The sequence below is a fragment of the Littorina saxatilis genome, linkage group LG15 (genome assembly GCF_037325665.1).
Source record: "Littorina saxatilis isolate snail1 linkage group LG15, US_GU_Lsax_2.0, whole genome shotgun sequence".
NCBI lineage: Eukaryota > Metazoa > Mollusca > Gastropoda > Littorinimorpha > Littorinidae > Littorina > Littorina saxatilis.
The window spans coordinates 36,956,860-36,979,762 of record NC_090259.1 but is presented as its reverse complement, the minus strand read 5'-3'; the positions used below and the strand labels follow the sequence as shown (position 1 = coordinate 36,979,762).

Genomic DNA, 22,903 nt, shown 5'->3' with positions numbered 1-22,903 from the left:
TGTTGATAAGATGGCGGACATAGCAGACTGCGAAACGGTGCGATACCGAAGGCGACTGGATAGAACTCCAGAAAAGGAGTTCGAAAAGCTTCCTGACTCTGAGAAGAAATTAATGAGTGCAATGAGGGGAGCCTTGGAAAACTGCAGAACCAGAATCGTGGGAATGAAAGACGATCTTGATGAAAAGTAAGTGTGCGTTATTGGCGTCAAGTGTCGTGAGTTAGTCAGGCGACTGAGTCAATATTGACTTGCCTCATACTCGAGTGGCCACAGATTGTGTTTGCATTAGTATTGATAAAGACGAACACACATTAAGCGCCGTCATTTTCCAAGCTGACTTCTGGCACACAGGCGTGGACATGACCTTATGTTCAGTGTTGCTGTTTATAATTGTAATCGGTAAATATTTTGATAATTTCATTTTCATTTTGTGTGTATACATTACATGGACTTTGTCGGGTTCACCAAAATGAGGTATACTGTGTGTGTGTGTGTGTGTGTGTGTGTGTGTGTGTGTGTGTGTGTGTGTGTGTGTGTGTGTGTGTGTGTGTGCTTGCACATTTCCAGAGAAGCAACACTTGAAGCTGAAAGAACTCGCAGAAAGGAAGCAGAAGAACGTCTGAAACAGTTTCTTGTGGATCCCTATCCGTCTCCTAAGGTGAACTCTGAACTTCGCCAACGCCTCCCTCGAGCGAAGAAGTCAGACCCACTTCTGGACCAGAGAGACTCAGAGTCAACTGAAGATGCTGAAGATGAAGAAACTACAGCAAAATCAAAATCATCAAGAACTCATGCAAAAAGGTTTGTTGGCTCCTGGACAATATGTGATCAAGCTAGTCACAAAAAGAACATAAGTTTCTATTTGTAATTGTAAAACATCAGCTTTGAAAATTCTTGACAGTGAATTTTGAGAAGATTATATCAGTAGATCTTACATAAAGTATATATATACACACAACAAGACTTAGCATTTATTTTGTGCAAAAATATCCGGAGGAAAAACTTGTGGCCCTAAAGAAGATGGAGGCATTTGTGCGTGTCTAGTAGAAGGAGCGAACGAGAAGAAGAAGAAGTGTTTCAATTTTTATTGTCAGTTGAACAGCATTTTGGATGTCACGGCTATGAAGGGAAGCAACGCTGAGATGAACCGCTCACTTATTATTATCTGTACACAGGAAAAATGCCTACAGAAAGTGCACCTGCAGGGAATGCACCCACTTTTGGTTGACTTAGACCCCTTCTGCCAAGTTTTAGAATCTCTTTTTTGTTGTTGATCTCTTTTCTGCCAGGTCAGAGGGATATCAAACTGCTGAGCACAGTGTTCATTTTTTTTATGTTTGTTTTGTTGATTGTAAACAGCAGTGGAAGTCCAGGAGGAGGGGTTCGCAAAAAGAAGAAAGTTCGCCGAGCATTGAGTGAGTAAACATTCCTGCTCTTTTAAGTCATTTTCAGAATTTGTTATGATTGTGTTATTTTGATACTTTTGCAGTGTGTGATGTACTCATATTTTTAGAAATATTGTCAGGTAAAGAGAATGATAAGGCCAACAAAAAAAAATTGTCTGTTTAGGGTAACCCGACCAACCCTATCGATTTGGCGCCGACCCAAAAACTTTTTTTTGATTTCAAAAAAAAAAAAGAGGTAAAAATGCTAAAAAGAGACATTTGGCGTTTCTTTCTCTCCCTTTCTCTCTGTTTTATTTATACGTTAGTTTTGAAACATGTATTCATCAAATATAAGAAGTGAATGTTCAGCCAACATAGCATTTACACACACACAAAAAAACAAAAAAAACAAAAAAACAAAAAACCCTACCTACCTACCGACCCTACTTTTTTGGTCATGTTACCCTAAACAGACAATTTTTTTTGTGTGGCCTAATTAGAACACACTGAGAAGACCTGAGATCAGCGCCAGTTTGTACATTACACAAAGAAAGAAGCCACAGTCCAGTTTAGCTCTGTGCTGGTTTTTTTGGTGTGTTTTTTCAACATGTAAACTGCGATACCCCATAATTTAACCTCCCAACCCTGTGATTTTACTCTGATTTTAGGACTTCATCAGTGCTAATCCAGTAGAACCCCCCTTTTATGATCTGAGAAAATCAGTCTTAGAATGGAGGTAAATTTACAGAGGCTATGAACAGAACATCTGAGAAAGGATGGTCTTAAAAAGGAAGAAGTCTCAAATTTGGGGGTCTTAAAAGGGGGGTTCCTCTGTACTGCTGTTATTTAATGTTCGGCGGTCTCTCACCCCTGTCCCGCCCTGTTCTCCCCAATTTTCCCTCTTAAAATTATTTTGATTTTGTTTCAGATTTTCAAAGCCCAAGTGCGAACCACTCCTTTAAAACCAGCCGAGATTTTCCAGATGGCAGGGGTGAAACCAGCTACACCTCCACAGAAGAAGAGGAAGAAAAGAATCTTCCACAAAGCAAACCACGGAGCAGCCACAGCAAAGGGAGGGGAAGGCACTCTTCTGAATACTCTACTGCTCCACCTCCGCTGTTCTCTCCCTTGCACTACCCACACTACACACCAGGGGGAGCTGGTTATCAAGGGGGGCAGTATGTTTCGCCGTTTTACAGACCCCTTTCTCTGACGCCTTGGAGCTCCATGAGTTCAATGCCGTATTCCCCGCTTTTCAGTCCCAGGGAAGGGCAGGCAACTCCACAGCAGACGAGGATCCCTCAGTCGCGGTCGTTTCCCTTGTTGAACGGGGAGCATGTTTCAGGGCTGGGACCTTCTGTTCACTTTGATGAAGGTAAGGCAAGAGGGTGTATGTGGGGTTTTTGACTCACATGCGAAGCAAAAGTGAGTCTATGTACTCACCCGAGTTGTCCGTCCGTCCGTCCGTCCGGACGTCCGTCCGGAAAACTTTAACGTTGGATATTTCTTGGACACTATTCAGTCTATCAGTACCAAATTTGGCAAGATGGTGTATGATGACAAGGCCCCAAAAAACATACATAGCATCTTGACCTTGTTTCAAGGTCAAGGTTGCAGGGGCCATAAATGTTGCCTAAAAAACAGCTATTTTTCACATTTTTCACATTTTCTCTGAAGTTTTTGAGATTCAATACCTCACCTATATATGATATATAGGGCAAAGTAAGCCCCATCTTTTGATACCAGTTTGGTTTACCTTGCTTCAAGGTCAAGGTCACAGGAGCTCTTCAAAGTTGGATTGTATACATATTTTGAAGTGACCTTGACCCTGAACTATGGAAGATAACTGTTTCAAACTTAAAAATTATGTGGGGCACATGTTATGCTTTCATCATGAGACACATTTGGTCACATATGATCAAGGTCAAGGTCACTTTGACCCTTATGAAATGTGACCAAAATAAGGTAGTGAACCACTAAAAGTGACCATATCTCATGGTAGAAAGAGCCAATAAGCACCATTGTACTTCCTATGTCTTGAATTAACAGCTTTGTGTTGCATGACCTTGGATGACCTTGACCTTGGGTCAAGGTCACATGTATTTTGGTAGGAAAAATGTGTAAAGCAGTTCTTAGTGTATGATGTCATTTCTAGGTTTAGTTATTTAACCTTGACCCTGAAGGTCAAGGTCATGTAAAGGTCAAGGTCAAGCATGTGAGTCGTATGGGCTTTGCCCTTCTTGTTTTAATTTTTTTTATAGAACAAGCTTCCCTATTACCCAACTGTTAACAAAATCTCCTGTCTCTCCTTCGCCCTTTGCCTCCCTTTGCTTAACATGGGAAGTAGCTTTAACAAAAATCATTGCAAAGTGGCCACTGCGAGTTTACCCTAGATTATTTTTGCTTTCAGTTTTACTTGCATATTAAGGCACTCTCACTTTTAAGACCTGATTTTATTTTATTTTATTTTTGATGGTCTTGACAGGGGGGTATCACTGTATAATAGTGTTGAACCAAATAACCTTTCACAAAATCTCCACTCTCTCCGTAGCACTTATTTGCCTCCCTTTGCCTGGTATGGGAAGTAGCTTCTTTTTTTTTAATTGTTACAAAGTAACCACTGCCGGGTTTTCCTAGATTATTTCATTTTCATTTTCATTTTAAGACCTGATTTTCGTTCACTTTTGGTGGTCTTGACAGGGGGGTCCACTGTATAATGGTGGTGAGATCTTTCTTTGCAGGAGCAGCTAAACCCATGCACGCATCCGCAGACTCGGGTCTCAACTCTGCAGCCAGCCCTCACCGAGCCAGCAAGCCTTCCCAGAGTGCCGCAGCAGCTGAAAGCTCCAATCAAAGCTCCACCTGTGCCCCCCAGACTTCCACCGGCCAGAAACCGATGATGCCTTCAGAACTGCACTCACAGAGCGCAAGCAGCTTGTCGTCTCATTATGGTCTGCCGTCGACGCTGGGTAGACCCACGGAGGGGGGGAGTACTGGGGGATTCCAGGCGTCTTTTCCAAACATCGCCTTACCTCTCTACGGAGCTCCACCCTTGGCTAGCGGTCTGAGCACTCCATACACAGATCCGTCAGCACGCACCGTTGCCTACCTGCATGAAGAGATTGCTCGTCTGAAGGAGACAAACAAACAGGTGGGGAATTACTCTTATCATTATTTCGGCGATGAAGTATTGCCTGAATTATCAACTTTTTCTTTCTTCAGGAACTGGTCTTGTAAATGCTTAAATATTTTCATAGGACAATGATATTTTTGAAAGAGGCGCTTTGACAAAGTGAGAACATGTATGATGTGTTCTTGTAAGGGGGGCTTTGAGGGTTGTTTTGCAAAGCAATAGAACATTTGGTTGATTTTCTTTTACAGTGGAACTCCCCCCCCCCCCCCTTTTAAGACCCCATAATTTAAGACTCCCTTCTTTTTAAGACCTTGTTTTCTTGACTTTCTGTTCGTAACCTCTGTAAAATTACCCCCATTTTAAGACTCCCTCCTTTTTAAGACCTGACTTTTGCAGATTTTTTGAGGTCTTAAAAGGGGTTTTTACTGTAGCAGCCACCAGGAGCAAAACCTTGCAACAGGAAGACAACATCTGTTGGTAGATTTGCATGGGCATAGGCACATGTTGAAGACAGGTGCATTGTAAATGTGTTTATTTGTTTCTTTTCTAATCGATCAGCTGACAGAGTCGCTGTCATCAAAGACACAGGAGATAGAGATGTTGAAGCTGCAGATTCTGGCTGAAGCGCCAAACGATGCCACCCTGGATACTGATGGGGTCAGAAAGTTTGCAGGTTTGTGAAAGAGGCTTCGCTTGTGCGCACACATACTCCCGCTGCACACACACACCCTCTCTCTCTTGCATAACACGCTCTCTCTCTCTCTCTCTCTCTCTCTCTCTCTGTATGTATATTATTTGTATGTGTATTTTTTTCATTTCGTTTTACACACCCCTCCATATGGGGCTATGGCCTTAATGAATAACCCATTCATTCATCCATTTCTCTCTCTCTCTCTCTCTCTCTCTCTCTCTCTCTCTCTCTCTCTCTGTCTCTCTCTCTCTCTCTCTCTCTCTCTCTCTCTCTCTCTCTCTATATATATATATATATACATATATATATATATAAAACATCAGAAATTGTATATATATATACCTGTGAGATGATGACTGTCTATTGCATTGTTTGCGCATATATAATGAGTAGGATGTTCTTGTTTTTGTTTACTATGTGCATTTGTATGCTGGTGCTTGAGTTGTGCTCATCTCCATGAAAAGGGCCCAAGGCCTACTCATTAAAACATTCAGACTTCAGACTTCTCTCTCTCTCTCTCTCTCTCTCTCTCTCTCTCTCTCTCTCTCTCTCTCTCTCTCTCTCTCTCTCTCTCTCTCTCTCTCTCTCTCTCTCTCTCTCTCTCTCTCTCGACATGTATAAGCTTCAATCGCATGTAATCCACATGATTCTGGACTTTTTCTTTCATAATTGCTCTTGAACCATTATTGTCTTTTTGTGGGTTTTTTACATATATGTGCCTGTATGTTATTGCTCTTCTTTCTGTTTAGGCGATCTCACATGATACCCTGGGTTCTGGATATAAGAAACAACAATAGAAAAACTCTAATTCATTCTTGTCTAAAAGGTTGACCCTCAATCTTTTTTGTCCGTTGTTTAGAGTTGATGCAGGAGGTGAGAGCCGCTGAAAAGAAACGTGAGGAAACCATGACAAGCAGAATCACTCAGCTGGAACAGGATCGGGAGCAGATCATGCGTGACATCGAGAACATGCCCCAGAAAGACAACGTTGAAGAGAAACGGTAGTGTTTTATTGCGTCTGTTTGACTTAGGGTTTTAGACGGAGGTGATGATGATGGTTCAAGATAATGCCTTTTCTTACAAACTAGGTGGGGATAAGGGGGTAATTCGAGAGAGAGTAAGCACAGATGTTTGTGTGTGTGTGTAAATGTCTCTCAGTTACAATCTAGGTGGGGGTGAGGAGTGGGGGTAGGGTCATTTGAGACAGAGACTGAACTTTATTTTGCAAGGATAAAGATTTAAGGCTGGGCCTCTTCTTACAATCTGTCCTTGGGACAATAAGCATACAAACAAACAAACAAACAAACAAAACACTACCAATTTAAGAGAGAGAGAGAGTAGGCACATGTGTGTGTGTGAGTGTAAATGTCTCCCAGTTCTTCAGAGTAGCTGATCATCTCTTAGTGTGATTTGATTTCGATAGCAGTGATACCCGTGGAGTACTTTACCTGCTGCTGACAACATCTCAGAAATGTTGTATCTTCAGGAAGGGTTGACACCATCTTTCTGTTGAGGAAAGCAACAGCACAGTTAATTTGATTTAAGATCATTGTAATATGTGATCATTGCTTTTGGTTTCAGATCAGGCAGGCGTCTTCAATTGAAAGACCTGTCGTCAGAGTCCGAATCGGACACAGAAGACTCTGAAGAGGAGGAAGAGGTAAGATAATCATGAGACGGGCACAGTGGCGTAGTGGATAAGACGATGGCCTCCTAAGCGGAAGGTTGTGGCAGGGGTGTACCTTAACTTTTTTTGCTACCGGCCAGGGGGGCCGGTAAGTCAAAAATTGAACCGGCCCCCCCAAATCCCAACCGGCCCCCAACTTGCCGGGATTTCTTACAACCGCCCCAGCGGCTCTTCGCGTGCTAACCACATACACAAAAGACGTACATTCATACTTATAATGCATACATGTGGATTTGCACTACTAATAACTACCACAAACACACACAAAACTTGATGACTAAAATGCTATGTTTTAATATAATGATAATTAACCTTGTTTTAATAAAGAATTTAAAATAAAAGCCGCCACAAAGAAACAAGAAATCAAAACCACATTCACACCCTGTCACACAATCACACACTAAACCTCACTAAAAGTTACCCCCTTTATGTACCCCCTACCACACAATTTACAAAGTAATTTACTATGGAACTTTACTTACCACATAAACACACACTACAAAAGAGTAAATCAGCATTTTTTTTAATTTAAATTATGTTTTTTGTTGTATAAAACCAAGTATAAAAAGCTGACTACAAACAAAAAAAATTTCTAAGTTGCTTTCTTGTTTGTTTTTTTCTTCTTTATGTCTGTGTTATTAATATTACTGTAAAAGTTGCATACCAGCCAAATTTACCACAGCTTAAGTCATAAATAATCAAAAGCATTACATTTCATTTCTATTTCCTAATGAAAACAAACAGATGTTCAGATTTCCTGATCCTAGAATTGTTCACAGGTGATCTTTATGCTTTTGATTCAGCAGAGTTGCAACCCTTGTCCTATTGTTGAAGGTCTGTCTTTTCTTCTTTATCACATATGAGTTGTTCTTTGCTATTGGTGACCAAACAGTGGAAACTTACTGAAATTTTCAAAATGCAGCTACAACCTGGAAAATACTATTCCTGTCAAGTGGAGCCCTTGTATTATTTGAGTCTAAAAAGAAAATGTCAGGAACTTTTATGGTTCGGACAAAAAAGCAGACTGACTGGTGGGGGTCACAATGGAGTAACCTGCAGTACTTTGTGACACCAAATTTACACAGCATATCTATAAACTAATTCTGTGAAACAATTTGAGTAAACTCCATGAAAACAGAGTGTTTGCTGTTAGTTTGTCATGTATTGAAGAATTTTTGATGTACAGTTTAGTGTTGTTAGGTTCAGTAATTTTGTGACACCGTTTGCAGGTTACCTTGTAGTTTGATCTTTTTGTGGCAACACAACTGCTTACAGCAGGGCAGGGATATTTTGGTCAGTGATTGTTTAAAAGGGTGTAACTTGGAATACCTACAGATTATTAGAATCAAATGCAAACTACTGCTCAAATGTATCAAAACAGAAAGAGGTAACCTGCAAATCACGCGACACCAAATTGCCAATACTTGTGCATGTATTACGCTGTACTGGTGCAATCAATCAAATTATGCTACAAATGAATGTTATAAAGGAGACAATACCAACACAAACAGTTCTGCAACTGTATTGCCAAAAAACAGCGAAGAGTGCCACCTAAACTTCGCAGAACTATTATCTGTGGTCACCTGCGTACGAATGAAACCATTCGAGAATGGCCGGTCGCTGCATAGCTCCCGATAATTTTTAAGTCCTGTGCTCTAAAATAACCATACTATCAACTTTAACATCAATAATTTTACGAAGTAAGCATTAAGGAAACTTGTGCAACTTACCTGCACTTTCAGTTTTCGCAAAATCAATGCGATACGGTTGATTTTCAGGACGAAACCGCGGTGGCACAGAGACATTTCGCGTGAAAGTAACCTGCGAACAGAGTTACCTCGCTTCTGTGACACGTCATCAATTTTGCCGTACACAAACTTTTCTATGTAGTACACAAAGCTCGGGACATCATCACTATTTGTGTGTTTACCCTGCCGTCTTCCGGACTGAGGCCGCACGAGAACAATCCATGCTCAACTGCGCGAGCGAAGAAATGAAAATCGGGGTAACCTGGCGAACGTTTGTGACGGCAGATACGAAAGTCACCGTTGCGAGGTACACGGATGTATATTCACGCGACCAAATATCTTCATCTATCGATAATGATGCCATGATTTGAAAATAAAAATGTGTGTTTGCCTTCCTGGCGCTCAGGCCGGCAAATTGTCTTTCTTCAGTGGATCGGATTTGTGACGCCGCGCGTTCGAAGGTTACCAGTTTTTTATCGGACGCAGCACGCGAGCAGGAGAGGGTCAGTTGTCCAAATAAGATTTTGTGCAGTTTAATCCAAGTATAAGTTATCGTTGAATGATAACAGTTATCCTTTCTAGAGCAGCTGTCGGTTTGAAATGTGTTGTGAACATGGCAGGGGTCTGTCATTCCACGTTTTGGCCGCCATTTTGTGAACAAAAAACGAAAACAAGCAGGAATAAGTGCTACTTCTGTCATATTATTTTCCTTCATGGTGATTTTGTTGATACTGCTACATCAGTAGAATGCAGTAATTATCTTATTTTGTCACCATCATTCCCCGTAATTTAAAAAATTGATTTTACTTGATGTCACCCACCGCAGTCACCATTAGCGAAGAACAACTCATATAGTGGATCAGTTTTTTTTTTTTTTACTTCCTTAGTTGAAGGGAAATAATTGACAGCAGTAGTACTGTCACTACTTGTACTAAGTTGGTCAGCAAAGCTGGTTTTAACATATTTGGGAAAACGGTCTCAATGAGTATCCCTGCAGTCAATGACATAATTATACATTTCCCAGAAACTGGATCAGTGGTACATAGCAGGCACATCAAAGGAAAAATACAGAGGGCTAGGGGGAATATGTTTGCTCTGGATGGGCGGTCAGATCAAAGGCAGATGCATTGTAAAAGCTGGTTGGCCTTGAGACCTGGGTCAATGACCCTTACTTGCAATCTGAACACAGCTGCCTGTCGGGGTCAATGACCCAGTTTTTATCTGAGAGGAAACTGTTTTCTCTGAAGGATTGGTGAGCGCAGGATAAGATAAGAGAGGGGGTGAAGTGAATAGCGCAAAGTATGGTGGGTTTTAGTATGGTGACTCCACTGTGACGCGATGAAGCCAGACTATGGTTTAGCAGCTGGTTATATTACCGGAATACACATCTAGTATGTTTTAGTAGTTTTAGTCGTTTTTTAACCACTGTGATGTGTTGGAAGAGTTTATTTTTATGTGCTGTTTTAGAGGTACATTTTATCAGTATGGAACATGTTCAGTTCTTACAGCAGTTGATAGTGGGGGGGGGGGGGACCCTATCTTATTCTGCGTACTTTTATTGTGGGACGGCGGGGGGAGGGGAGGGGGGGGGAGGGTTGTATGTTACCAGTGCGGGAACAGGGGTTGGAGAGGGGGGGGGGGGGAGTGGTGGGGGGGTCCTAGGGGTTCCGATAGCTCTTAGAGTTTCATAGTTTTCACCATGTCTGTATAGTGTACGTATTAGTTACTGTGATACCAAATTGTCTTACCCATGTATGTATGATGCTATGCGCCAGTGATGTATGAATGCTATTTATTTTTGTTTTTATCACACAGCAAGCTGCTTTCCTCGTGTATTTTTTATGTTCATTCATGTATTGTACACTTGGCAATAAATCATCTTTCTATTATCTATCTAAAGAGGGGGGACGGAGGGGGGTTTAACTATTTTGACTGCTGATGCAATCGCCAGCGGCTCGTGGCACTGGAGGGGTGGAGGCGGAGAGGGGTAGCTGTCTAGCCAATGTGTCTGGCCTTGATTGGTGGTAGTCCTGAGTCCTTCTCAAAGTGGGGGAAGGGGGGGGGGGGATGAGTGGGCAGTAGAGAAGTGACAGATTTTGAGATCGCCCGCAGAGATATTTGTTCGCCGGCCGTTCCGTTGCCTAACGACTTTGTACTTGAGCGAAATTTGAACCCGCCCCGCGGGCGATTTCAGAGGAATTTCGAACCCGCCCGACGCAATTTGAAGTCGCCGGGGGCGAGCGGGCGAGCGCCAAAACTCACCCCTGTTGTGGGTTCGAATCCCAGCTGCACTCTGTGGGTTAAGGGTGGATATTTGTCTGATCACCCAGGTCAACTTATGTGCAGACCTACTAGTGCCTTATCTCCCTTCCTGCAAGCACAAGACCAAGTGTGCACGGAAAAGGTCCTGTAGTCCATGTCAGAGTTCGGTGGGTTATAGAAACACAATAATATCCAGCATGCTTCCCCCGAAGGTGGCATATGGCTGCCTAAATGGCAAGTTAAAAATCGGTCATACACGTAAAAGCCGTGGGAGTTTCAGCCCATGAACGCAGAAGAAGAAGACAGTCATGAATGTGAAATTCAACAAATGTATTTCAAAGGTTTCTCCTTTTCAATCTATCCTTCAAAAAACAAAAAGCTAGAAGAAATTGACTGTTACACGGTATTTTAGGATTTAATTTTCACTTCAGACTCGACACTATTTGAGCATTTCCCAAAGTTCATGGTTCTAGCAATTGGCACTGAGGCACAGGGACTTTTAAAAGGTAGCTTAGTATCTTTAGCCTTTGGGTTTACAGACCTGGGAACCCATACAATTTCGCCGTAGTTTGTATGCTTGATTGTCTAAAATATGATCAATATGGTTGGTGAAAAAAAAATACGACAATACAAATTCTCAAGACTGTTTTATTCTGTTTCTTTTAATGATTAAAATAACTTTACAACTCTGCATTTGATCAATGCTTACAGCTTTTGCCATTACACCTTCAAAGAAGCATTTATCCCCGAGTACGCTAGTACTTGGGCTCAACAGACTTTAATTGTGTGTGTGTGTGTGTGTGTGTGTGTGTGTGTGTGTGTGTGTGTCTGTCTCGACTTAACAGCTTATTGCTGGGAAACTACTGGGCGCAGTTCGTTCAAAAGTTGATACACTAACTTGATAATAGGTCCGATTGATCGTATTAAAACTTCATAATGTTACCTGGGACCTAAATGCGAAATAAACCACAAAAACGACTTGGCAGTGGGAGGAATTCACGGAGCCACTGATAGAACAGCCACTGAGCCAGCGGGTGGGGATTTGGTCTATTTTTACACTACACAGCTAACCCCGAGAGTCACACTGGGCCGGCCTGAGCACACATTCGCTGCGTGTGCCAGTTCGCGTGCTGCGCGACCTAATTTTATGAACGAGCGAAGTTAGCACTGTAGGCATTTGAGTTTAGATCAAAAGGGCTCGATGTTTCAAGCCATTACGATCTAAAGTCAAAGTCAAACCCCTGTGGCGCACAGGGTTGAAAGGGAAGCCAGCCGGCTTCTTACCTCTTGGAACGTAAAGAGAGGCTGTGACCCTGACATGCACGAGCACTTTGGAATCAAGAAGCCACAGACCCGCGCACCAGACATTTATATTGTTAAGTTATGAAGAGGGTCGGCAGTATATTTTTCACTGTGATCAAATAAAAGAGAAAGGCCAGTCACCACGCACATCCTCGGCTCGCATGCAATGTATTTATATAGCAAAGGGAATGCCTGTACTTCACACAGAGCAATCACTTGGTCTTAAACGTGCACAAGACAAAAACTTTCATACAGTGGGGGAGCGAGCCAGTCTGAAGAGTACTCGGGTCTAGCGCGAGCGTTTTTTATTCTACATGTATTGGTAAACTTAACTATAGGTGCAATGGACTCGTGTGAAGCATGTTTGAATCATCAGTGTTCACATATTGTGTGGAGTACACTCATTTTTCCGAAAATACACTAAGTTTGTTTGAGAATATTCCAAATGCAAAACAGGGGTTCCCAGGTCTGGGTTTAGAACAGTTTAGATGTCTGCAGGTACCACTCTACTTGATAAGCCACTGTGTACAAATACATTTTCTTTTCTTATTTCAAGATTTTTTTTACACAGAGGTAATCATTGCCGGTGCTTGTCTTTAACAGCAGGAAAGCAGAAAGCCAAACAAGAGAGAGAAGTTTCGTCCTGCTCCGATTCCCAACCCTGATGCAGGCAGAGTGGCCTCCCTGAAAGATGCTCTGAAAGAGCTTGAGAAACGCCAACAGAGGGAGCTGCAGATCTACCGAGAGGAACTGCAAGTCACCATGCAACAGAGAGATGAAGCGCTGGATCAGGTACGTGTGTGTGCATCATTTTGTTTGGGGAGAGTCTGTGTATGTTGGTGTGTTGAGTGAGTAAGTTGAGAGGAGGTGTGTGTGTGTAGTTGCGTGTGTGTGTGTGTGTGTGTGTGTGTGTGTGTGTGTGTGTGTGTGTGTGTGTGTGTGTGTGTAGTTGCGTGTGTGTGTGTGTAGTTGCGTGTGTGTGTGTGTGTGTGTGCATTGGTTTGCTAAGTGAGTAAGTTGAGAGGTGGCATGCGTACGTACGTGTGTGTGTGTGTGTGTGTGTGTGTGTGTGTGTGTGTGTGTGTGTGTGTGTGTGTGTGTGTGTGTGTGTGTGTGTGTGCGTGTGTGTGTGTGCATTGGTTTGCTAAGTGAGTAAGTTGAGAGGAGGCATGCGTACGTGTGTATGTAGTTGTGTGTGTGTGTGTGTGTGTGTGTGTGTGTGTGTGTGTGTGTGCATTGGTTTGCTAAGTGAGTAAGTTGAGAGGAGGCATGCGTACGTGTGTGTGTGTGTGTGTGTGTGTGTGTGCATTGGTTTGCTAAGTGAGTAAGTTGAGAGGAGGCATCAGGAAATGAAAGGGCAGATGAGCTGGCGAAAGAAGGAGCCGTGGAAGACCAACCTGAAAACAGTGTCAGCTTTAGTGAGCAGAAGACAATCATCAAGGCATTGATGAGGCCAAGGACAAACAGAGATGACTACCACACAATGTCCAGAGAGCAGCAAGTCAACCTCATCAGGCTGCGTACTGGCCACAACAGGCTCAATGCTCACATGAACCGAAAGTTCAAGCTGGTGCCATCACCAACCTGTGCCTGCGGTCAAGAAGACCAAACAGCGGAACACATCTTACAGCGATGTCCCTTACTAGATGAGGAACGAAAAGAAGTGTGGCCGTCACCAATTCCCTTGCAGACCAAACTATACGGCAGTCGACAGGAGTTGGAGAAAACGACAACATTTATCACCAGTGCTGGATTGATCGTGTAACCTCTGCGAACGCCAAGAAGAAGAAGAGAGGAGGCATGCGTGCTTGTGCGTGCGTGTGTGTGTGTGTGTGTGTGTGTGTGTGTGTGTGTGTGTGCTCTTTGGTTTGTTAAGTGAGTAAATTGAGAGGAGGCGTGTGTATGTAGTTGTGTGTGTGTGTGTGTGTGTGTGTGCACTGTTGATGATAATCATGAGAGATATGTGATCAAATAAAATGTACAATGAATAATTTATTCATTGGTCATCCCGTCTGCGCCTTTTGGGTTAAGGGTGGAGATTTTTCAGTTCTCTCAGGTCAAACTATGTGCAGAACTGCCTTTATTCCTTTCAAGTGAACATACAAGCACAAGATCAAGTTCTCGCAAAAACGATTCTGTGATCCATGCAAAACGTCGATGGGTTCCAGAAACAAGAAAATACCCAGCATGCATCAAAAAGTGAAGGGGGTGGGGAGTGTAAACAGCCAAACGCGTAAAAGTCAACTCATGCCCCAAAACAAAAGCAACAAGCATAGCTTCGACTCAACTACCACAACTACAGCTTTTTCCTCCTTCTTTGAACCAGTTAGCTTTGGTGGTTTTTCCTTTTCTCTCTCATTTAAAGTCAGGGTAACACAATTGCATGTTGGAGTTGCAGCCCAAGAATGCAGAAGAAGAAAAAAGCTGCTTCAAAGCTCTTAGTAAGATTTAATCTTTAAAGCATGCAAAGAAATGTGCATTGTGTACAAGTGTATTTTGTGTAACAAAATGTCTGTTGGTGTGTGTTTCAGCTGCAGACAGAGAGGGAGAAATCTCAGAAGCAGCAGCTGCGCATGCCAGCTCAGAGAGAGCAGATTCTCATGGTGAGTAAATGGTGAACACAGTTACAGTCAGGTAGAACAGTGGATCGCACACGCACGCACACATACTGATGTACACAGACACACACACGCACATGCTCGCATACACATACACACGCACACACACACATGCTCATGCTCGCACACACACACACACACACGCACATGTTCACACACACACACACTCACACACTCGCACTTACACACACACACATACGCACACCCATGCTCACCAACACACACACACACATGCCACACACACACACACACACACACACGCACACACCTAACACACACACATACATACACACACACATACATGCCCACCCACCCACACTCACACTCGCACTTATGCACACACACATGGGGAGTGTTTTTTTTCTGTATTTCTGTCAACGCTCAGTGCAGATTCTAAGTGGACAGAATGTTTGCACAAACGCATGCATCAAGATCATGAGTTTCCAGGGAAAGTCTATGGACTATGAAATACAGTGGAACCCCCCTTTTAAGACCTCCAAAAATCTGAGAAAATTAGGTCTTGAAAAGGGTGAGTCTTAAAATGGAGGTAAATTGGCAGTGGTTAAGCACAGGCACTCTGGAACAGCAAGGTCTTGAAAGGAGGGGGGGTCTTAAAAAAGGTCTGGGTGGCCGAGGACTGGGTGGCCGAGGACTGGGTGGCCGAGTGGTAACGCACTTGCGCTCGGAAGCGAGAGGTTGCGAGTTCGACCCTGGGTCAGGGCGTTAGCAATTTTCTCCCCCCTTTCCTAACCTAGGTGGTGGGTTCAAGTGCTAGTCTTTCGGATGAGACGATAAACCGAGGTCCCTTCGTGTACACTACATTGGGGTGTGCACGTTAAAGATCCCACGATTGACAAAAGGTCTTTCCTGGCAAAATTGTATAGGCATAGATAAAAATGTCCACCAAAATACCCGTGTGACTTGGAATAATAGGCCGTGAAAAGTAGGATATACGCCGAAATGGCTGCCATCTGCTGGCCGATGTGAGTGCGTGATGTATTGTGTAAAAGAATTCCATCTCACACGGCATTAATAAATCCCTGCGCCTTGAATATGTGCGCGATATAAATTGCATAAAAATAAAAAAATAAAAAAATAAAAAAATCCCTGCGCTTAGAACTGTAGCCACGGAATACGTGCGATATAAGCCTCATATTGATTGATTGATTGATTGATTGATTGATTGATTGATTGATTGATTGATTGAAAAGGGGGGGTTCCACTGTACCCAGATACCCAGCACAACACCCTTTAAACACAGTGTCATGCTACTCACGTGGCAGGGTCAAACATGGTGTGACATGACACACAAAACTCTAACCTTAAGGTGGCCCCAGAGTAAAGAGCTCAGGAAAGCAGAAGAAGATGCAACTGGTTGGCATTGTCCCCAATTAAAGCCTCAAATTAATCGGGTGAAGTTTACTTTACGAAGTCTGCTTAAAGCTTTGGCACTTCATTTTTTGTTAAAAAGACTTTGCGAAGTCGACTTCGGGTTCAATTAAGAAAAGTCTTAACCCTGTGGAAGTGTGGCACTTAATTTTTCGGTAAAAAGACTTTTCGAAGTCGACTTTGAGTTCAATTAAGAAAAGTAACCCTGTGGAAGTGACGTCACATACTGAAAGAAGAGTGACTGTTTGAAATTCACTCGGTGGGGCTTTGAACCTTACACAGGGCGATATCATAATACAGTGGAACCCCCCTTTTAAGACCCCCCAATTTAAAACTCCCTCCTTTTTGAGACCTTGTTTTTTCAGACTTTCTGTTCATAACCACTGTAAAATGACCCCCATTTTAAGACTCCCTCCTTTTTAAGACCCGATTTTCTCAGATTTTTTTAGGTCTTAAAAGGGGGATTCCACTGTATTGCCAACTGGTTCCATGTGTGTTTATGTGAAATATTTTGTACATTTTTGGAACCATGCGTGTACATGTACAGGCCAAGATCTCAGCACTGCAGAGGGAGAAGGACAGAGCAGACGCGACGGCCAGACAGCTGAAGGACGAACAGGTGGAGAGACATCTCTTCGTCAGGTCAGTGGCCTTGCCTTTCTTGCTCACAACCTTTCTTCTCATTGGAAGTTGCAGTTATCTAAATCTAAAAATAAAATGAATAGTGAAAAAGCCTGTGTGTAATATCCATCATTCCTTTCTTTTTACTATCCTGAAGATAGCTAGAGTAACAGATAATTTTGTTCTGATTCATATTACTTATGGCAAAGGTGAGTTGTGTTATAAGCGTTTGCTATCTTGTTTTGTTGTTTAAATTTCTTAGCATTCCTTGCAGCCTCCACAAAGCACTGTTCCCAGACAGTGCACTCAACCACAACGACCAGACAACGCACACCGCAGACACCAAACTGAAGGCCAAGCTGGTCGACGACGATAACGACGATGACATCATGGAGACAAAGCTGAAAGACGACAAGGAGGATAACCAGCTCCTGGAACAGCTGCGACTGGCCAATCAGGAAAAGGCGGTGCTGCAAATGAAGTGTGAAGAACTGCAGGCCGAGTGCAGCAAGGAGAAAGACGGCAAGGACAAGTAAGTTTGAACAGTTCTGTGTACAGTGGAACCCCCCTTTTAAGACCCCCCAACTTAAGACTCCCTCCCTTTTAAGACCTTGTTTTCTCAGGCTTTCTGTTCATAACCTGTGTAAATGTACCCCCATTTTAAGACTCCCTCCTTTTTAAGACCTGATTTTCTCAGTTTTTTGGAGGGCTTAAAAGGGGAGTTCCGCTGTCATGAGAATCTTAAACAAATGACGCAGAGCGCTGCTTCTGGGTAATGGTTAAGGTTGGCCCCATATCCTTTTGGTCGTTAGCAGGCAGGAGTTTTCTGTGGTGCCCATCTCCTCTTTCCCTGTCCCCTGTCCAGCTGGATGGACTGAAGAACACTCAGGACTTGACTGATGGTGTGTGCATTGTGTGCTACTCCAGCTCTCAACATTCCCCGCACTGCTCTTGAAAAAGATGTTAACAGCAATAAATTAATTTGCTGGGAAAGTTACAAGGGTTGGTTTTTGCATCGGATAATATTATATATGTGTGTGTGTAAGTGCGTGCGTGTGCATGCCTGTGTATCCGTGTGAGAGTGTGTGTGTGTGTCTGTTTCCGTGAGTGATTGCTTTGAAAGTCTTAGTGCAATTTTGAACTGTTCTTGAATGAGATTTATTTTATGTTTTAAACTGCGAGGCAATTTTCCTTGTTTTTATAAGGACAGTATAATATGTTGAGTCCTGAGTCTTGAGTCTTTTATTCAAACACTTTTTTTTCTTAATTTGTTTTGTATTTTTTGCATTAAGTGTTTTATTCGCTTGTATTTTTTCAGGTTAGAGAGACTGAATGGAGTTCTGCGCAAGAAATTAATTGCTGTTTCTACCGGCACCCAGCATGCTCAGGAAGAGTGAAGATGCCAGCCTAGCGTTCACATGGAGCTTCAGCCTCGTTTTTTTTCTTCTTCCACTTTCGCTGGGTTTCCATTTTCACTTTCAATCTTCAGGAAGGAAGAAACAATATGAGTTGAAGTTTCTACATGGAAAGTTTATTGCATTTGTTGTGTTGTGAAGTGTTTTGAATTTATTCTTCTTCCACTTTCACTTGATTTTGATTTTCAATTTTGATCTACTGGAACAAAGAACAATATGAGTTGAAGTTTCTACGTGGAAAGTTTATTACATTTGTTGTGTTACAAAGTGTTTTAAACTTATTTTTTTGCTAGATTTTGATTTTTGATTTTGGTCTTTCCAGGAGAAGAGTTGAAGTTTCAGCATGAAAAACATAATTATTGCTTCTGATGTGCGTGCTTCAAACTTTCTTCTTCCATTTTTTTTCGATTTCGAATTTTGGTCTTCCGGGAAGAAGAGCAACATGAGTTGAAGTCTGTACATGGAAACTTTATTGCATTTGTTTTGTTACAAAGTTCTTCAAAAACATTTTATAAAAGCAAATCAAGATCACTTGCTGTAGAATGGAGGAGTACATGACATTGTGTTTTGGTTTTTTTATTTGCTCATTCACTGGATTTTGATTTTACGTTTCAAATTATCCACGGGAGGAGCAATATGATTTGACATTTATTGCATTTATTTGTGTAAGGAAGTGTTTCAAACTTTATTTTAAAGGCAAATGAAGATCACTAGCTGTGGGGTTGAGGAGAGCCGGTGTTTTTGGGAACCGGCTACAGTGATACCTGTGACAAAAGGACTCCCTTTGCACAAGTCAAAGGTTTCCCTTCATTTCGGGTGGCCTTTCATGACAAGTAATGAGTATATCTTGGTCAAGGTAATAGACAAAGGGAAAATAGAATGTGTCCTTTCGGTCAAGGTGTCCCCTTGTTGAGGGAACTTCACATCACAGGTACCACTTTAATACTTTTTTCTTTCTTTAGAATTTATTCTTTATTTATTGAAATATTTGCATAGCCAACAGGCACTTGTGTTGGAACAATTGGCATGTTTTCCTCACAGTCTTTGAAGCTAGCTTTACCAGGAAAACTGTAAAGGAAACAATCCACTTGGAGTTGCTTCAAGGAGAGTGAAAGTTGAACGTTTTTGGAGTAAAAAAAGAGGAATAAAATGAATGAATAAATCAAATGGAAATAATAATGATGATAATAATAATAAAGGAACAAAAGACCAATATATATTGAAATGTAAAGATAAGTAGACAAGGCTGGTGGGACTAAGAATTAAGTGAAAACGTAAAGGATAAAGTGACAACATAAACAATGAAGAACAGGATCACATCCCGGGCCTTCCAAAATATCCAATGTTTTGTGCCTGCAGTGGGATCTAGACCACAGGAGCTTGTATCAAAGTGCGGGTCAACTGAAATACCCTACTCCTTTGGCCTCACTGTAGGATTACTTAAATCAACCGATCCTTTGATACAAGCCCCTGTGACAGGAACAACTGATGATATTTTTGCAATCATACTTCAATTATTGCGTGTTGGAGACAGCTTTTCTTGCAGGCTCGAGTGAGTAATCTGCCTCTTGTAGTATTTCAGGGCTTACCCTGCAACATTGAATGTTCACTCTCCTGTTCGATTTCTGAATGAGCAAGTTTCATGTCTTTGACACATTTACGTCCGTTCCCAACCGTCTTCATTTTCTTTCTGCAAAAACTTCTGGGGCAAGATCTCAATATTTTTGTGTACATGCTTTCAGTGCACACTTTTGTTCTTTTTGTGGGTGAATAAATTGTGATATTACTTGTGTGCAATTCTGACACTTTGACAGTCAACTGTCTGTGGGTTGTTGCGGTGTTGCTGTCAATGTTTTTCTCTACGCACTACCGTCCTGATATATATTTTTTTGCATATACAATGTATATTCTGGTCTTTGGGATTATACCTGCATATATTTTGAACAGATTTTGCCAGTTTTGTTTTCCAAATACATACTACTCTCATAGTAAATTCGGATTCACCAATTTCATTACTTTATTGTCCCATCGCTGGGAAATTCGGGTCGCTTCCTCCCAGTGGAAAGCTAGCAGCAACGGAGTCGCGCTACCCAGGTGTCTGCGTGTTTAGGTGTATTCAGCCACCTGCACTTATGGCAGAATGACCAAGGTCTTTTACGTGCCATTGTGATGACACGGGGGTGGGACATGGCTTCCGTCTCTGGGTCTGCACATAAAGTTGACCCGTGTCCGTCCCGGCCCGAATTCGAACCTGCGACCTTTCGATCACAAGTCCAGTGCTCTACCAACTGAGCTACCAAGCATTCCATGTTGAATTTCTTTGCCATAAGTATTGCTTGGTAAGGTTCTAATCATTGTCTTATTTTACTTTTTGTTGTTGCAGCAATTAATCTTTGATTATGATGTAACCAATATCTGAGACAGTTTACTGTTGTTTATCCCCTTGTAAAAGGCATATTCACACTTTATTTACTCTCAAACTTACATGGGGTTGTATGATTGCATTTGTATGATTGTACCAAAGTTTTGTTGTTGAAATCCAGCCATTTAAATTGGCCCTCGATGAAAATTGCTAGTCGTTGAAGATCTGTGATGATTTTGATTTATTTGTGAATTTCATTTATATTTTCTGGTGATAAATTGTCGATCTCATATTATTGCAGCAGCGATAACAGACACACATATCATGCCATGGAGTTTTAAGCATTTGTTAAAAATCACCGGCTTGCACCACTGAACAGACAGTTCTTCAGAATGTATCAGATTTCCTATCTGCAGATATGTCATCGTTTACTTCTTGTTGTTGTTTAAAGTCAAATTTAAACAGATAGCCAATCAGGCGTAAAACTAATAATTACGAACGTAATTATTTTACAGCTCTGCATATTACTTTACTCATTTTTTGGCATGACTTTATTTTACTGTGTGACATAACCTGATTCACAGATTCACATGGAGCTTGCGTTTTTTTTGTTAAGGTCATTCGTTGTATTTATTTTGTCTTTATATTCCTATTGTTTATCCGCATGCAAATGGCACTGTCGCATATTTGTGCAAGCTTATAACTATGTGCTGTAACCAAGTAAGGGAGGGCCAATGGCAAGATCTGAGAAACTAAGGGAAGTAAGGACCCAGTCTTCTGGCATCCAAAAAAAAATGAAATTGTTCTCTAAGGATACCAAAAGACTGTTCCTGTAGTACTCCCAGATACTGTTGTTGTTGTTGTTGTTTAGATTGCTTACCTTCCTTTTTATTCTCGTATATCGTCGTCATGGAATTTTGGCTAAACTCAATTCTTGGTAAATTTGATAGTTTTTTTTGCTTTAGACCAAGTAAATCATTCTCCGTGAGAAATATTCTCTTAAATACGATTGACAATTCATGATTTAACATTCGTTAATCTTTCTATCCATACCAGGTACTATTACATAACAAAAATAATCACTTTTGGCCTAAAGCTGCCTAAAACCAGTTACGCCAAAATTCCATCACATGTTAAAAATGTTGTTCCTTCAGAGATAATGGCTTTTTCAGTGTCTTCCTTGTGGGATTATAACTTTGTGGATATAATTGGAATGATCCGATTCATGAACATTGTACCTGGCATAATATTACATATATTGTATATATATATTCTTTCCATACCATCATGAAGAAGGCAGTTGCATGCTGAAATATTGATTTAAACGTACCTAACCTGGTACTGGTGTGTTTTCCTTTTATTTAAATATAATGGATATGTGTAAATGGATTATTCTTCCTTTGGTACTGTATTCCTATCCCTGTAACTGTGAGTATAGTTCTTGTGGGTCATATTTATGAGTTTGAAACTTATTCTTGGTCTTATTTGTGAAGGATACATAGGTATATAGCTTGCACAGGGAAAGTATGCATTTATGAATTTGAAGCTTTAACTTTTTTCAAAATAATATGTGCAATGGAATGGTTAAGATTAATTAATCATTTTTAATTTTTTCACATTTGCCTGCTAATTTTGCTCACCTTTGAAGTGCATTGACCATTTTGTGATTTTTGAATGTTTTGTTTCAAATCACTTTAGTCTTCACTGTGATCTACGCAATGTAATGTTTGTTCGAAATGGTGTTGGGGATCAATATTTACACTTTTTTCAGTATATTGCAAGGAGAAATTGTTGTGTCCCTGTTGGTTTTGTGTCCGTGTTTGGATGGGTTTGTGTGTGTGTGTGTAGATGTGTGTGTGGGTTTGTATAAAAGACGGAATGAAAGAGAAATACACAACACTACTCTCGGATAAGGTTCTTTGAGAAGTTCAGCTTTAATTTCATATCTACACATTCAATCCACACATTCTACTTGCACTCACCAAACATACAGAGCCACTCACTAGTTCCAGACAGTCACCAAACATACAGAGCCGCTCACTATTTTCAGACACTCACCAAACATACAGAGCCGCTCACTATTTTAACACTCACCAAACATATAGAGCCACTCACCATTTTCAGACACTCACCAAACATACAGAGCCACTCACCATTTTCAGACACTCACCAAACATACAGAGCCACTCACCATTTTCAGACACTCACCAAACATACAGAGCCACTCACTATTTTCAGACACTCAAACATACAGAGCCACTCACCATTTTCAGACACTCACCAAACATGC

At 41.6% G+C, this 22,903-nt stretch overlaps 1 protein-coding gene across 1 annotated transcript; it reads left to right on the top strand.

The window, feature by feature from the left end:
- The first annotated feature begins 10 nt into the window (after window positions 1-10).
- On the top strand, window positions 11-22,405 carry LOC138948006 (apical junction molecule ajm-1-like). The gene is made up of 13 exons (XM_070319534.1): window positions 11-186; window positions 568-801; window positions 1,360-1,415; window positions 2,314-2,760; window positions 4,127-4,536; window positions 5,077-5,191; window positions 6,069-6,210; window positions 6,791-6,869; window positions 12,812-13,000; window positions 14,740-14,811; window positions 16,763-16,857; window positions 17,111-17,368; window positions 18,155-22,405. The coding sequence occupies exons 1-13, from the start codon at window positions 11-13 to the stop codon at window positions 18,231-18,233; spliced, it is 2,352 nt and encodes a 783-aa protein (XP_070175635.1). The 3' UTR covers window positions 18,234-22,405.
- Window positions 22,406-22,903: the final 498 nt, after the last annotated feature.